This window comes from Asparagus officinalis, chromosome 9 (genome assembly GCF_001876935.1).
Source record: "Asparagus officinalis chromosome 9, Aspof.V1, whole genome shotgun sequence".
NCBI lineage: Eukaryota > Viridiplantae > Streptophyta > Magnoliopsida > Asparagales > Asparagaceae > Asparagus > Asparagus officinalis.
In genome coordinates, this window is record NC_033802.1 from 63,687,493 (window position 1) to 63,702,249 (window position 14,757).

General features: G+C 37.3%; 2 protein-coding genes across 5 annotated transcripts in view; one reads left to right on the forward strand and one right to left on the reverse strand.

Annotated features, from left to right (window-relative positions):
- Nucleotides 302-1,207, reverse strand: LOC109823538 (cation/H(+) antiporter 15-like). Its single transcript, XM_020389817.1, has 2 exons — nt 989-1,207; nt 302-901 (listed from the first exon to the last, which is right to left on the reverse strand). The coding sequence occupies exons 1-2, from the start codon at nt 1,205-1,207 to the stop codon at nt 302-304; spliced, it is 819 nt and encodes a 272-aa protein (XP_020245406.1).
- LOC109823714 (tetratricopeptide repeat protein 27 homolog) overlaps nt 2,179-14,757 on the forward strand; it is a 25,509-nt gene continuing 12,930 nt past the window's right edge. For 3 of the 4 annotated variants that reach the window (XM_020390060.1, XM_020390061.1, XM_020390059.1), the window contains exons 1-7: nt 2,179-2,478; nt 3,691-3,841; nt 4,365-4,696; nt 8,636-8,717; nt 8,800-9,097; nt 10,821-10,879; nt 12,069-12,158. In XM_020390060.1, the coding sequence (XP_020245649.1) occupies nt 2,303-2,478; nt 3,691-3,841; nt 4,365-4,696; nt 8,636-8,717; nt 8,800-9,097; nt 10,821-10,879; nt 12,069-12,158 (1,188 nt within the window). In that variant the 5' untranslated portion in view covers nt 2,179-2,302. Of the gene's footprint in view, nt 2,479-3,690; nt 3,842-4,364; nt 4,697-8,635; nt 8,718-8,799; nt 9,098-10,820; nt 10,880-12,068; nt 12,159-14,757 lie in introns of those variants that run through there. The other variant, XR_002242452.1, reaches the window with a different exon arrangement.

Here is a 14,757-nt window from a genome sequence, read left to right on the forward strand (position 1 = left end):
ACTAGAAAGAAAGTGATTTTAACAATACTTAGCCATGATCGAAACAATTTTAGCATGTATACATACATCTTTATCTCTTGCGGAGAATCACTTCGGAAAGCCCTAGGGAGTTTATGAGGAAACCTATGGAGGGACATTCAGACAAAGGCATACTAAAGTACGAAGAAATATGCAGACACCATCACCCCCATTATGACTAGACCATAAACGAATGCTCCAAAGACACCATTTACGCCAATGAAGTCAGTGATATATGCAGACACCATCACCCCCATTATGACCATGCCAAGGTCCATGCCACTCATGGACTACCTTCTGGCGTTCTACCCACGAGCCATTTTAGTACAGGCTTCACCAAACCGACACAAACGACCAAAAGCCTCAGGCTCGATAGTATGATGAAGAGGAAGGGCAAGCCATCCAATTCTTTATTCGCTTTCATAGTTCCCGAAAATATGGAAATAAGGGCAAGCAACACCCAAGAGAACAAATTGTGGATGATTGAAGATGACATGGAAACTCGACCAACCTCTGTGCTCAGGAGCTTGGGATCTCTAAGGACTCGAGCGACCACGGAAAATGTAGTTGCCGAGAGAGCCAGAGCGAGATAGATGTAGAAGGCGTTGTTCTTTTGTTCTTTGAGGAAATAGTCACGAAAGAGGTAGGCAATGGTCCAGGTAATCGCAAAGGGTAATGTGATGCTAATAGTGCCAATAACCATTACTTTCTTCATTTGCCTCAGCACATTTATGTCCATTTCAACTCCAACCATGAACACAAAGCAAAGTAAACTACAGTTACGCATTGATGACATTATCTCAATGCTTCTTCCTGGGAACAAATGAGCCTCAAACCCCTGAAAACATCTTCCTGCAAAAGATGATCCTAGCAAAATGCCTGCCTACATTTGTAAATTCTAAAAATTACCACACTATAAAGATTTAATATTGAAAAAAATAAAATTGGTTATTTGCTTATATCGACGTACCAGGATCTCAGCGAGGACCATAGGCTGACCGAACGGCTTCAAGATGGCATACAGAATGCAGCCGATTAGCGTTATTATAAGGAGTTGGATGAGGAAGAGAGGGAGAGAGTAACTTAATGGATCTTCCCCAAGCCATATTCCATTAGTGATGACCAAATAGGGGGAGAAGCAATCTAGCCTAACGGTAGGAGCTGTCGAATTCAATACGCTATTGTTCATCTATGTTGTTAGAGCCATTTGAGCACGAAGAATACTTGCTTGAGCTCAAAAGAAGAAGAAAAAAGATGGAGCGAATTCGAATTGAAAAAAAGAATAAGAGGGTTAGGATTTATATGGAAGAGAGGTGAAAGCAATTGGCTGCCAGTTATTGTGATAGCTGTTGCGGGTTCTGTTAAATAGAAAACATGCTTTTATTAGATAGACGAAAGCGGGATTCTGTTCTACTCATCTCCTTCTTTCTAATGTTAGTGGCTACTTGCGACGATCTTTAAAAGAACAGAGCAAGATACAATTGGCGTCGACTAAACATAGAGTCTGTAGCAGGATTTTCGTCTGTCATCAGATAGATTAAATATGGAGTTTGTATCAAGATTGATCCGCTGTCGCAAACCAAATTTTCAAATCTATTAACATCTCTCGTAGCTAAAATGTGATATTAACGTGGCTTCCATTAGATACCATGATGTTTTTTCCTTGTTGTGTTTTTGTAAAAAAACACCATGATGTTGTGTTTTTCCCTTAAAATGTTTTCAAAGCACCATGTTAAGTATTTTTGGTCAACACTAGTTTGACCCATTATAACATTAGTATTAAACATATTATTAATATATAACATATTATTAATATATTATATATTAATTATAATAAAATATGTTGTAAATAAAATATATTATATATTAATTTTCAATAATGGAAGCGCAAAAGATATTTTGGACGATGGCGGCTCTTGCGGATATATCCATACCCGACCCGCCTTGGCCCCGAAATTAACTCCTCTGCTCTTTCCCCCCACCGCCTTAAACCCTCGAACCTCCCTCCGAAAACCTCGAAACGCCTAGCCATGGCGGCCTCCTGCAAATCCGTCGAGCTCCGCGTCCTCAGGCGCCTGCACTGCTCCAACAACCCCCAAACCCTAACCCTAGCGCTAACCCCCTCATCGAATCCCTCATCGACTCCGTCGAGCGCGGGAATTACTCCAAAGCCCTCGCCTCTCCGGCCGCTGAGCTCATATTCAAGTTCTACGATTCGTTCCAGTTCGAGGATTCCATCGAGTCTGCCGAGAGATTCTACGGCGAGGTCGAGCAGAGTGTTGAGATGTTCCTGCGGAACAACGAGAAGAAGAGTGCGTCTGAGACTTGGTTGAGCTTTCTTGATTCCGAGGGAGATGGAGAGGATAGTGGGAACGAGTTCGAGGCTGAGTTTAGGTTTGCTGTTGTTTTGTGTTTGGGTGTGGCGGCGTTGCTTGCTTTCATGCAGCAGAATGTCACTGGGTGAGAGCTCTATGTCCTTTTTATAGATTATGTATCGTTTTTTTCCGGAGTTTGGGTGAAATTTCGGCGGGATTGAGAGTTGTTCTTTGTTAAAGTTGGCATCTTTATTACTTATTTGAGTTAAAACTTAAGCAAGGCTTATTTGAGTTAATACCCTAAAATTTCACTCTCTTTAGGTTCTGTTATGACAGTTCGCCACCTCAAACTTTTCAACCTGACCTTAATTTGACATTTTTTTAATACCCCAAAGTCCTAACTCTGATCGTCACTTTCCCAACTCAAAGAAGAAATTTGGTAAGGAATTTGTTTCTCATTCACTTTCTACGTTGATATTCTTGAACAAAATTAATGGCGATTGTTTTGCACTCTGGGTTATCAAATTGTCAAAATAGAACTTCGAGGTATCAAAGTTAAAAAAGGGCTAAAACTTCGGGGTAGTAGTGGCAGTGCAACTAAGCCTTTAAGTAATTTGAATTTGGTTTATTACGCTTGAGGGTTGATATATTTATTTTTTTGTCCCAGCAGAATGCCACTGTGGCTGATTGAAATTCTCAATTCTTAAAGATGTTCTCTCTCATTTGACATTGGAAAGAAAGTTCTGTTTTGTTAGAGGTGTTGGTAATGACAAGTGTTTATGCGTCTCGGTCAACTCTTTACATCATTATTTTGGTGAAACTGAAAGTACTTCAATTTGAATTTCTGGTCAAAAAACTGTTTCCTGGTTATAGGTAGATGTTCATTTGAATTCACGTCATGGGCTCTCGATGCTTGGTCTTTTTATCACATATTGGTCAACAAGAAGCATTTTAATTGGACCTGGCTTTCCATAGTTTTCTTTTCTTTTTGTATATTTTTGCTGAACAGCTCTGCGCCCAAACCACATAGCACCACCTGGAATACAAAGACACACACTTAATGAAATTCTTGTACCCTTTAGACCAGCAGTTTTAGTTGCTATTATTCCTCATCAGCCATGATACAGGCTTTTTTTTTTCGGGTCAACTGGATCTCTGTTGGGCCTTTGTTGTGCATACAATAAAAGGATACTGATGTCGGTTGATATGCACCTTTCCATATTTTCGTTATAGTAAAGTATTCCTTTGATGGTTTAACTCTTTAATTTCTTTTTGCTCGAACTTGAGATATTCCCCTGAGTTTGCAAAATTGAAAACTAACATGATTTCCCCCTTTCTTTGTGGTTGAATGTCGTAGGCCTGTCGTGGTGTTTTCTCGTTTCCCCTTGTCATTTCCTCAATCAAAGATGGGTCAAGCCATTAATGGCGGAGGGATGTGGGATATATGGGCCCGGAGTCAGCTGATGTCGGTTGGCTGTGGCCTTCTTGGAAAATTCACGCACTTGCAGGTATTGAACTTTATATTTTCAGTTGATTCAAACAAGATTGATGACTTTACTACGTGAAGATGTCAATTATAACTAATTGCACTGGCAAGTAGTCTAACGTGAAGCGAATGAGTAACTTAGAAGTATCATAGCAGTCTTACGTTAGTATTCGAATCTTTTATCTATGTTAGGGGAAAAAAACCCTACAGATTTTGGTACATGGCATTATCAACATTTTTTGCAACCAAAATCATAGTGGTTGGATGATATCTATGATCTTTATTTTATCTTTGATTTAGCTAATTTTTTTCTTCTGGTAAAGATACATGGGAAGGTGATTGATGGAGAAGAAGAGAAGTTAATTAAAGAATCTTACTATTTACATCCTCCGTACTTATCAGTATAATCTAAGTTTGCCTAAAAAAATTGTTCCAGGCCTTATTATAAGGTTTCAACAGAAAGAAATCTGTCTGCATGCTTGATATTCTCTTAAACTGCATCAGAACTTTTCTAATATAGAATTTAACATTTCTTTTGTTCACAGTACATTGTTTATGGAAAGATTCTGTTAAGCAAGGCAAAGGATTTGTCCATTCAGTGGAGAGATTCCTGTTTGAGTGGTACCAGAAGCATTTCGTGGTGGTTGTGCAGGCTCATTCTTCTTCAACAGAGAATTCTAGATGAGCTATCATCCTCTTTGTATGACCTGCTGCAAGTATGTAAGAAGGAAATATTGAATCAATTTGGTGAATTAGACTATGTCATTAACTATTGGGGATCTCTGTTATACGAAGGAGAAGCTGCAGCAATTGTATCCATGGCTCAGCTAGAGGCGGGAATTTTAGAATATAAATATGCTCGGGTTGATTCATTAAGGTGAGTTACCCTTTTTTCTAGGACAAATTTTGAAAAACGACCGTATTTTGAATTTAATGAGCAAAAACGACCGCTTAACAAAAAAATTAGCAAAATCGACTTTTTTTGCACGGGACTACTAGTCCCGTGCAAAAAAAGGGTCGCTTTTCACCCGACGCCCATCTTCTCCCCTAGCCTCCTCAATCTTCAGAATTTTCACCCGACGCCTATCAAAACCCTGGCCTCTTCCATCCTCAGAATACCATGGCCTCCTCCTCCTTCCTCTCTCCCTTCCCTTCTCCGATCCCATCAAAACCCATCTCCTCCCCTTCACATTCAACCCCTCCTCCCCCCTCAACAAGCCCAAGCCCCCTCCTACAGATCCTCCCCCTCACCTACTCCAACGTCAAGCTCATCCTCAAGCTCTCCTACTCCGGCCCCCTCCTCCAGACCCTTCCCCTCACCCCCTCTGACGTCGAGCTCGTCCTCACCTCCTCCAAATCTGTAACTTCTTGCAGCAAATCAGGAGCCCATCAAGCGAGGCCCGAGACGCTGGCCACGAGACCGCAGCCCGCCGCAGCGAAAGCTGATCTTGAGGGCCGCTCTGGCTTTGTCCTTAAGCCGGAGTGGGAGGCTTGAGGACGGCTCCGGGGTAGGGGGGAGGGTCTGGAGGAGGGGGTCTGGGCTTGTTGAATGGGGGAGGAGGGGGTAGGGGGAGGGTCTGGAGGAGGGGGTCTAGGCTTGTGAATGGGGAGGGTAGGGGGGTAGGGGGAGGGTCTGGAGGAGGGGGCCTGGGCTTGTTGAATGGGGGAGGAGGGGGTAGGGGAGGTGAGGTAGGTGGGGAAGGAGGGTGGGGGTCTGGTTTTTTGGTCACGACCAGAGGGAATGAGCGGAAGGGGGAAGATGGGCGTCAGGTGAAAAGCGACCCTTTTTTTTGCACGGGACTAGTACTCCCGTGCAAAAAAAAGTCGATTTTGCTATTTTTTCTGTTAAGCGGTCGTTTTTGCTCATTAAATTCGAAATACGGTCGTTTTTCAAAATTTGTCCTTTTTTCTACTAAGAATCTGCTTTTTTCTTGTAAACATAAGCAGAGTTTATTTTGAGGAAATTTCATTGAGGCGGTGGCAGACAACTGCTAATGTTGGACATACTATAATGATGTTGCTTTTTTTGAACATTACATTGAGGCTAAACTTATTGATATGAAGACAGCGATATGATGTACCTTTACAGCAGACATTAACTTGACTACTCCTAAGTTTATGTAGATACTGTTTGTAAATTCTTCTGCATTAAGCCTCGCATACTCATCTGACATGGTCTCTGCACCCATTTCTTAGGCCAAAGAAAGAAGTGCGCACATTCATGATCTGCACCCACTTTTTTGACCAAAGAAAAGAGTGCACACATTCATGACACGTTACTGTGTGCAAAAAATTTCTCTTGGGTGAAAATACATTTTGGTGTTAATAAAAATAGATAGTGCTTAATTCCTTAGGAGTAAATGGAGCTAGGCAAGTATCTGCAAGCATATAGGTATATATTCATGTATTATTGAGCTGTTGAAATCGTTGTCATGGTTGCGATCCTTACTGGGAACACCCACTATAAAGCATGATCTACCACATCTAGTATTGAGTAATAACAAAATAAATATTCCTAAGATTAAGATATATCATCTGAAAAAAATCTATGTTTGCTGGATCTCAGTATGTATTATAATTGGGAATATAGTCAGGAAGAATGTTGGTCACTTGGTCCACAATCTATGATGGTTGATGTCATTAATTCAGTGAGATTATTAATGCATATTATTGTTCCATGCATTTCTGGGACCTCCAATACATCTAAATTTTACTTTATAGTTATGCCATCAGGTATTGTATGTTGTAATCTGTGGCAAAACTATGAATGGTAACATCGGATTTCAAGATTTTGCAATAGAAAATAGTACTTGAGAAACATTTAAAGTCATACTAGTAGCATTAAAGAACTTTTCTAGCCAGTTACTGTTACATTCTAACGACTAATAAGATTACAATAGTACAGACTGAGAGAGTGTAAAAATATTGTTTCTTAATTTTAGTTCCTCTAAACACCAAAACTTTGAAGTTATGGTGAGGGTCGAGGATTATAGTTTTATATTAATTCTAACATGCCTCCGCAGGTTGAATGCCCTTTTTATGGGGGGCCTGAACTCACGTAGCGGTGTTAATTTTTTAAAAAATTTGCGTAAAATTTGTGGCTGGTGGGATTTCAACATGGGTTGTTCTAGTACCGTATTAAATTTAGTCCCTCTAACCATTACACCATAACTTCGAAGTTCTGGTGTAATGGTTAGAGGGACTAAATTTAAGAGTTCACCTATTACTAAATGTAACAAATTAATTCAGTTTTTATCAATAAAATTAAAACAAAAAAATTGAGCGTTTTTTGTTGACAACAAAAATTGGATTAAGATATCACGTACTTTAATTACTTATAGCACATTATTTTATGATGTCTGAAATTTATAATGCAAAATATTTAAATATTTCAAAGTAAATAATATGAGAAAAGTACTAAGTGAGTAACACATAACTAGATTTGGAGATTAAGTAGGTGATGTGGTTTTCTTATGCCTTGGAACAGTAATAATATGTAAGTCATATAAATAATAAACAATACATACACAATTTGGAGGACAGATTGGGAAAAGGAAAGTTGCTTCCTATATTCTCCTTTTTTTCCCCTTTTAGTTTTCTTCTTATTTCATTTTTTATCATTGGCATGATAATACTTCAAGCCAGGCTGATATTTATAAAGAGAAAAGAACACAACTCTTTCAACTACCCTTTTAAGAAAAGTCCGGGTTCCGTGTTTAACCTTTGTCCTTTCCCATGGTGCACAGAATGCACTTGCCTAGTAGATCTCACTAACTCGAACTAATTTGAGGTAGAAAGAATATTGTTTATCGCTTATTTAGGAATTAAGAATTAAGTAATCAAGAATTGCAATTCTAAAAGATTGTAAATGGAGATCAATTTAAAACTCAAACTACAAGTCACAATGAATTCAATAAAAATATTACGTAACACTTATAATCAATTTGAAATTTGAACAGCAAGTATGAAGATATAAATCACCATAAAAGAATAGGAAGTATATTAGATTTTAAAGTAAAGTTGTAAAATTTGGCAAGTGTAAAACATTACGAATTTCATGTTCTATGTGTGTGCTTGTATCCAAAAAGCATAATTGCTACGTGTCAAGTCACTCAGGTAATTTGCTAGACATATTATTTTTGAAGCATTCATCATGTTAAGAATGCCTTCTTTTTGTTTTTTGTATAGGGATCACCATGTTGACATGGATCCTGCAAATAGACATGTTTGATGATACGACTTTACATTTTTGTTTAATATGTGTTATGTTCACAAGATTACCAGAAAGGAATGCCTTGCTCTTGAAACATTATGTTTTAAAATCGCACGCGGGCTATAGGCTTCTCATTATATGGAATTATGGATCAGTGTCATCTCAGTCTTTATTATCAAAATGTGCCTTTCTCAGGATATTAATACATTTAAAATAAATACGTCTAACTTTATCACTTAGTGGGTTGTGTTGTCTCACCAGTCTTCAGTATTTGGACATAGCTGGAAAGATGCTATATTTTGTTGTAACTTTTATACCAGCTTGTTCCATCATGATGTCATTCAGACATCTGGTAGCAGTTCCAGTAATTCGCTGAGTTCCATAATTTCTGTAATACTGGCTGTTTTACTTCACTTCTGTTAATTGGAGCCATAAAAAGGATTGTCATGTGATAAACATGGACACTGCTGGGATACAATGGAGATTTGTTCCCCAAGAAATAGGGCTTCATATTTAAAAGTTTGATCACGTGCACTTTGCTTTGTTGTCTTGAAATTGACCATTTTGTTTTCTTAAAAAAATTAAAAACTTATTTTTGTGCAGATTGCATCTTGAACGTGCTGAAGAAGCGTGTGGAATGCATCATTCAGTTACTGGAGTTCTTGGCTTTCGGACAATACACCAGGTCTTAATGTTGAAAACTAGTTCTAACTTTAACCTGCATAAGCAATTTCCATTGAAGTGGGCTATATTGTACTGTGATACAGGTGGATCCCACTGCTCAACTAGTACTTGTTCCAAACACAAAGAACCAAGTAAATGGTGGCAGGCAGTTGGCAAAGTTCCCACAGACCACAAGTGATGGTTCTTCTGAAGACAAAATGAATACACTTCCTCAGGAATGTTCTGATGTTCTAATTAAACCAAGATTGGTAGAAAGTAGGGGCCAGACTGATGGTAATTCTGGCATTGGCAACGATGCTAAATTGACAGCAATCCAGCAAGCTGTTATACTAGCACAATGTCTACATCTCCAAACTAGGGGTCGTAATGATGAGTTGTCAAGTAGGCTCTCATTTTCTCAAATAGAATAGCTTTCTTTTGTTAAATTTGTTATTTTAGGAACTATGGTAAATAAGTAACAATTTGTACTAAAGTCATATGTTTGATCTGCCGCAACCTCAAGTCTTCTATCTTCCCTTAGATTATTTTCCTGATTGATGAACCATCTTATAGCATGTTTGGAAACTTTGAATTATAATCCAAGTGGATTAAGATTGTAGGTGTTTGGTAAAAGAGGGTGATTTATAATTCACATGCCTATTGCTAAACTGACGAAAATAACCCTTAAAAGCTGGAGGAGAGAGAATGGGAAACAATGATAAGTAAAAAATGAGGGGCATTTTTTGTCTTGTACTTGGTCAAACATGTGGATTATAATCCACCCAAAAAAAAGAGAGCTAGGAATACTATATTATTTTTTGGTGGATTGTAATCCAAAATGATCTCTCAACCAAGGAGTATGATCCAAAATGTGTGGGTTATGAACCACTTTGAGTAAGTTGCCAAGCATGCTGCTATTGTGTTCTTGATTCTGTGGAGAATTCATCTTAATAGTTATGAGCAAACTTTTGCCTTTTTTTATAATCGATTTGGTAGTTTTGCATGTAACATCTCAAAAGCTCCTCAAGGTTTTAGTATAATAGGAAGAAAAATCTGAGTATGTTGCCTTTTTCCCTGATTGGTTTGATTGCAAAGGTTCCTTTTGATGCTGTAACTTAGACATAGATCTCTTGGAAGTGGAATATACTGAAACTGCATATGCTAGATCACCTAGGCTTTATTCATTTTGTTTTAGACACTTCATCTGGTCTATAACTGCATGCTCGGTGCTTTGTTTGCTTATCTATGTTGCTCTGCTTTCTTGCTAACTTATAGAAATTTGGCAGACTTGTCTGGGCATGTGCTATGACAATCAGATCAGGGCATGGATGGAGGCAGTAAATAGTATCTAATAGTTTCTAAATTTGATCAAGGTCATGGACCTTAGAGTAGTAGCATAGAAGAAAAGGATTCATGTACATGATACCAAACAATTTGGGATAAAGGCTCACTGCATTATTATACTTTTGATAGACCTTGTGAGCCTACTTGGGCATTCAAATCCGTTCTGAACTTGAGCATTAACTTCGCCTTACTTCATTAAGGTTTACATTGGAAGAATTTCATGGCGGCACAAAGAGGAAAAAAGCTACTAGATTTTAATGTGAACAAAGTGGAAATGTCAGGCTACTTTGAAAAATTAGTTCAGTTATCATTCTGTTCTTACTAGCATAGTGACTTTACTATTTAGCTGATGGCCAGCTGATCGTTCTTGTCTAGCTAAATATAGTATTTTGTTCATTATTTAATTTAATGCAGTTATGCGACCAGTCTACTTTTTCATTAGGTTCTTCGTTAATTTGCTTGAATTTATATTAATCGTGAACTTCACCAGACTTTCTTTGAACTCGATCAAAGTTAATGCGGAAAGAATTTGGTGTCTGGCTGAAGAGAAAAGCAACTGCTAGATTTTGGTGTCACCAAAGTTTAAATGTCAATTTATCCTCTTGTTTTTCTAGCATAATTATTTTTACTATTTAGCTGATAGCCCCCTGAGCGTTTATTGTCTAGCCAAATATATACTATTCTTTTTGTTATTCAATGCAGTAATACCAATAGTCTAATTTTTCATTAGGTTCCTTGTGGTTTGATTTGCTTGACTTCATGTTAGTCTTGTTTTTTGTAGAGTGGGAAATGGCCCCATATATCGAAGCTATTGACAGCCAACATCAATCTTTCTACATTGTAAGTATTATATCAGCTCCATTCACTTGAGCACTTTCCTTTTGTTTTTTTTAATTCTGTCATTTGACCTTTCAAATGTTCACAACTATATGACCTGATATACATGAAGCATTGCCATCAAGTCGCAATAGCTCTATGGTTTATTGTGAAAGTAATATGGTGAATGCAGACCATATGATGTTTTGCTGAAACGTACTGTCCTAATATCCTTTGCAAAATTCCCAACTTGCTGTTGCAATTCTTTGCAAACCAAATAACCTTTAACGTCAAGGAAGTTGCTTGATGTTGTCAAATGATGTGTTATAAGTGTTTATACCTGTAACATGCAAATGCAAACAACTTGTTTTGCAATGGTTGCTACATTTGTCATTCCACAAGGACCTTACTTTCAGATATCCCCGATTATTCTTAATAGTCATGGAGGAAGCATGGCCTAGTGTAGGTCTATTTTAGTTCTATTTTAATGCGGTTTATTTCAGTTTTAGGTGCTTTTTCTTACCCAAATTAGTCCATTATGTTTTTTTTTTCTTTATTTTGAATCTGTTTCGGGATTTTCATGTATTGTGAGACCTATTCTGAGAACCATGTATTCTGAGACCTAGTTTGTCTTTCTATGTGGTTGGCATGTTGTTTTCTTATATATGCATTGTAATTTGTAAGAATCTCTGATTGATTATTAATTTCTTGATGAATAAGATATAATTTGCAGGGGAATCAGAATTTAAACTGTGTAATGCCCAAATGAGTTTCCTAATTCCTAAAACACTAATCCTAGTCCTAATCTTTTTTCTTCCATCAGAGACACCACACCCAATTGCTCTCCCTCCCTCCCTCCCTCCCTCTTCAAAGTGGCACCACTCAAGCACCCAAAACCTTTATCTAGCGATAACTCTAAGCAGCCAAATCGCGGCACTGAATTCTACAATCCAAAACCACCAAGCAACAACAACCACAATGCAACTTCAACCTGTACCTGACAACCAATCAAGCATCCAATCTTCCAAAATCTTACCACATTATCCTGTTGTCTCTCGCTTGTGCTGACCCCTCAACCAAATTTCTTGTCTCAAAAACTGTCAACAGCCCAACAAAGTCCACCAGCACAGGATTTAAACCCGATGATTTATTTTCAGATTAGACTTATTAATGTATAACATTTTGTCAATACTTCTTCTTTGTTTGGTTTCAGATTAGATGCTTGTCCAACATCTTACGTGTTCGATGGGAGTCCAGTCGCAGTCATACAAAGGAGCGTGCTTTTCTTATGATGGATAAGCTTGTAAGTTACCTTTGCTTTCTTCTATTTTTGGAGAGTTTGCATTGATCTTTTACATTGCTATGTTTTCAACTTGGCATGATATATATTAGACAAATATTGGCATGATATATGGTTTGATGTGTATATGTATTTTTAATGTTGCTTGAAAGAAATAGTTCTGCTTGATAATTTATCTGCTTTGAGTGACATAATAAACTACCATCCTGGGCTTCCGTGCTTTATATTCTTATCATATGTTATTCCTATTTGAAAAATTGCTTATTTGTGCATAAACAAACTTTATCTATTAATCACAAATTATATTCAGCTCCGTCGCACTATATGGTGTAGTTCTTTGATCAACATGTCAAGTTGATAGCTATATCCTTTTGCTATATGCTGGTAGTCCAAGTTAATGAGGACCAAGTTAATGAGGAATGTAATGACCATCTGTTTCTTTTTTCGCCTTGGACGGCATAGCTTTATCGACATGAAGAATGATAATCATGCCCTGTGCAACCTGGGGTTGTAAGGAGATGGTTTTCTTATACTTGTTCACTTTGATTTAGGTTAATACTGCTTGTAACTAAATTAGAAGTGTAGACCTGTCCCCTTAAATATTGAAGCCTGTAGAACCTGAATGACTCTGTAATACATTCTCAACACAACTCTATTTATTTTTGCAGTGCGAATTTTCATGCCACATGCCCATTTCTTTGTTTTTCTTCCTGTTGCCTCATTTAAAATTCATATGAATTCAATCTATGGGAAGATCTCTCTATAAACTAGAGTAAGTACAGTGTGTTAGAGAGATTATTAATCATGTAATTACTGCCAATTTCTGGGGTATTTATGTCTAATCATATTTTGTAAAAAATTGTTGCCAATATTCATTCAAAATCCAAGCAATCTTTCAGTTCAGGCACTGCAGTTCTCAATGAATTATAGACATTGGTTTGCTTTCTTTGTCCTTTTTTTTTGAATAATGATTTCTTGGTCCTTTTCTGTTAGTGGATGCTTTTGGAATGCATGATTCCACTCTGCTTCTATGTTGGAGCACCACCACCAGCAATATTCAAGATTGCTTTGCAGTTGATGCCTTTGTTCAATCTATTTCTCTTTTGTCTCCCATTGTATTTAGTTATTTATTTTTTGTAACCAAGTCACTGTTTGATGTTGTTTTCACAATGAGCACGCATGGGAGATGTTGAAGCTACGGTAAAATTAATATGATAATCGATAAGTGAACTATTATGGATGGTTAAGGTTAATAAGCGATTTTTTATCATTTTATGTTACAAAAGGGAAGTGTGTGGAGGTGAATTTACATGTGAGGGACAGTAACATCATTCCCAATACCGTAAGGTCGTCCTATGGATGCCAACCATAAGATAAATTATTTGAATAAGAATATGCAAGACGTTAAGATTTTTGTTTTTATTTTTATTTTTTTTACAAATAATTCAAATGTAGGTGGGTTTTTGACAAAAGAAGTTTTTCTCTTACTCCTTTTATTTTCATTCATGCAGATGAGATAACTTTAGAAAATATAACAATAGATATAAGGTATTGTATGTTGCACCGAATTTTGTAAATTAAGCAAGGTAACCATACAAGATTAGATCTGATACCATAACATTTTCTGATGCTATATGCATTTTATTTTCATTAATATTAAAGGTTACTCATCAGAAAGAGAACTCCTGTCATGCTTGCCATAGTTCTATTCAAAGTACTGTGGGTAGAATAAGAAAAGTAGGAAGCTAACATCATTTTACCATGTAGGCTATGAAGCACGGACACGCATAACATGAAGCCATGTCATGTCGTGTCCGTGTCAGACACACGTGTCGAACACACGTATCCTATGTATTTTTTAGGATTTGCCTCGTGTCGGCGTGTCGGATGGCCGTGTCGGATCCGTGTCCGTGCTACATAGCATGTAGGTATAAAAAACGGGTAAAGTTGATTGTAGATAAGATTTCTATTATATTAACTACTTAAAAATGTGATTACCAAGGGGCTTGCATGAAACAGGCATTGCATTCAACAGTGGATGTGCCTGTTTCATGCATGCCATAGATTTAAATTGTATATCATGGTTAAAGGGTGAAAATTAGGATGTTTTCTTAACATAGTTTTACCATGTAGCGAGAGTAGAAGAAAGAATAAATCAATTTTAATTATATGAATTCTAGATTAAAGAAAATTCTGCTGATCTTTCATTAACAACTAAGATTATAATTGGGAGGGGAAAAAAGCAAAAAAGGGGAACTTTTGATGTCAGAAATTCCCATGCAATAGTAATCTTCAGGAAGGGTATAGTGGAAGGGATCCTTTTACTGTATGCTCTGTTGCATTTCAGTAGTACTGAGATTTATCATTAAGTTTTAGAGATATTTGAGTTTGGGGAAAAAACAATGCAATCAACACAAAAAAGGGAATTTTGATCCATAATACCCATGCATGGATATTAAGCTTCTACTTGTATCTAGTATGGCTTGATCATGTTTGATCAGTTATGAAATTGTGACTAATTGTGTAAACATTTTGTGTGTTGATGTGTACTAATTAGTGTAGGTTGCTTTCTTTTTTGTGATTGTTGATGCAACTGCAGCAT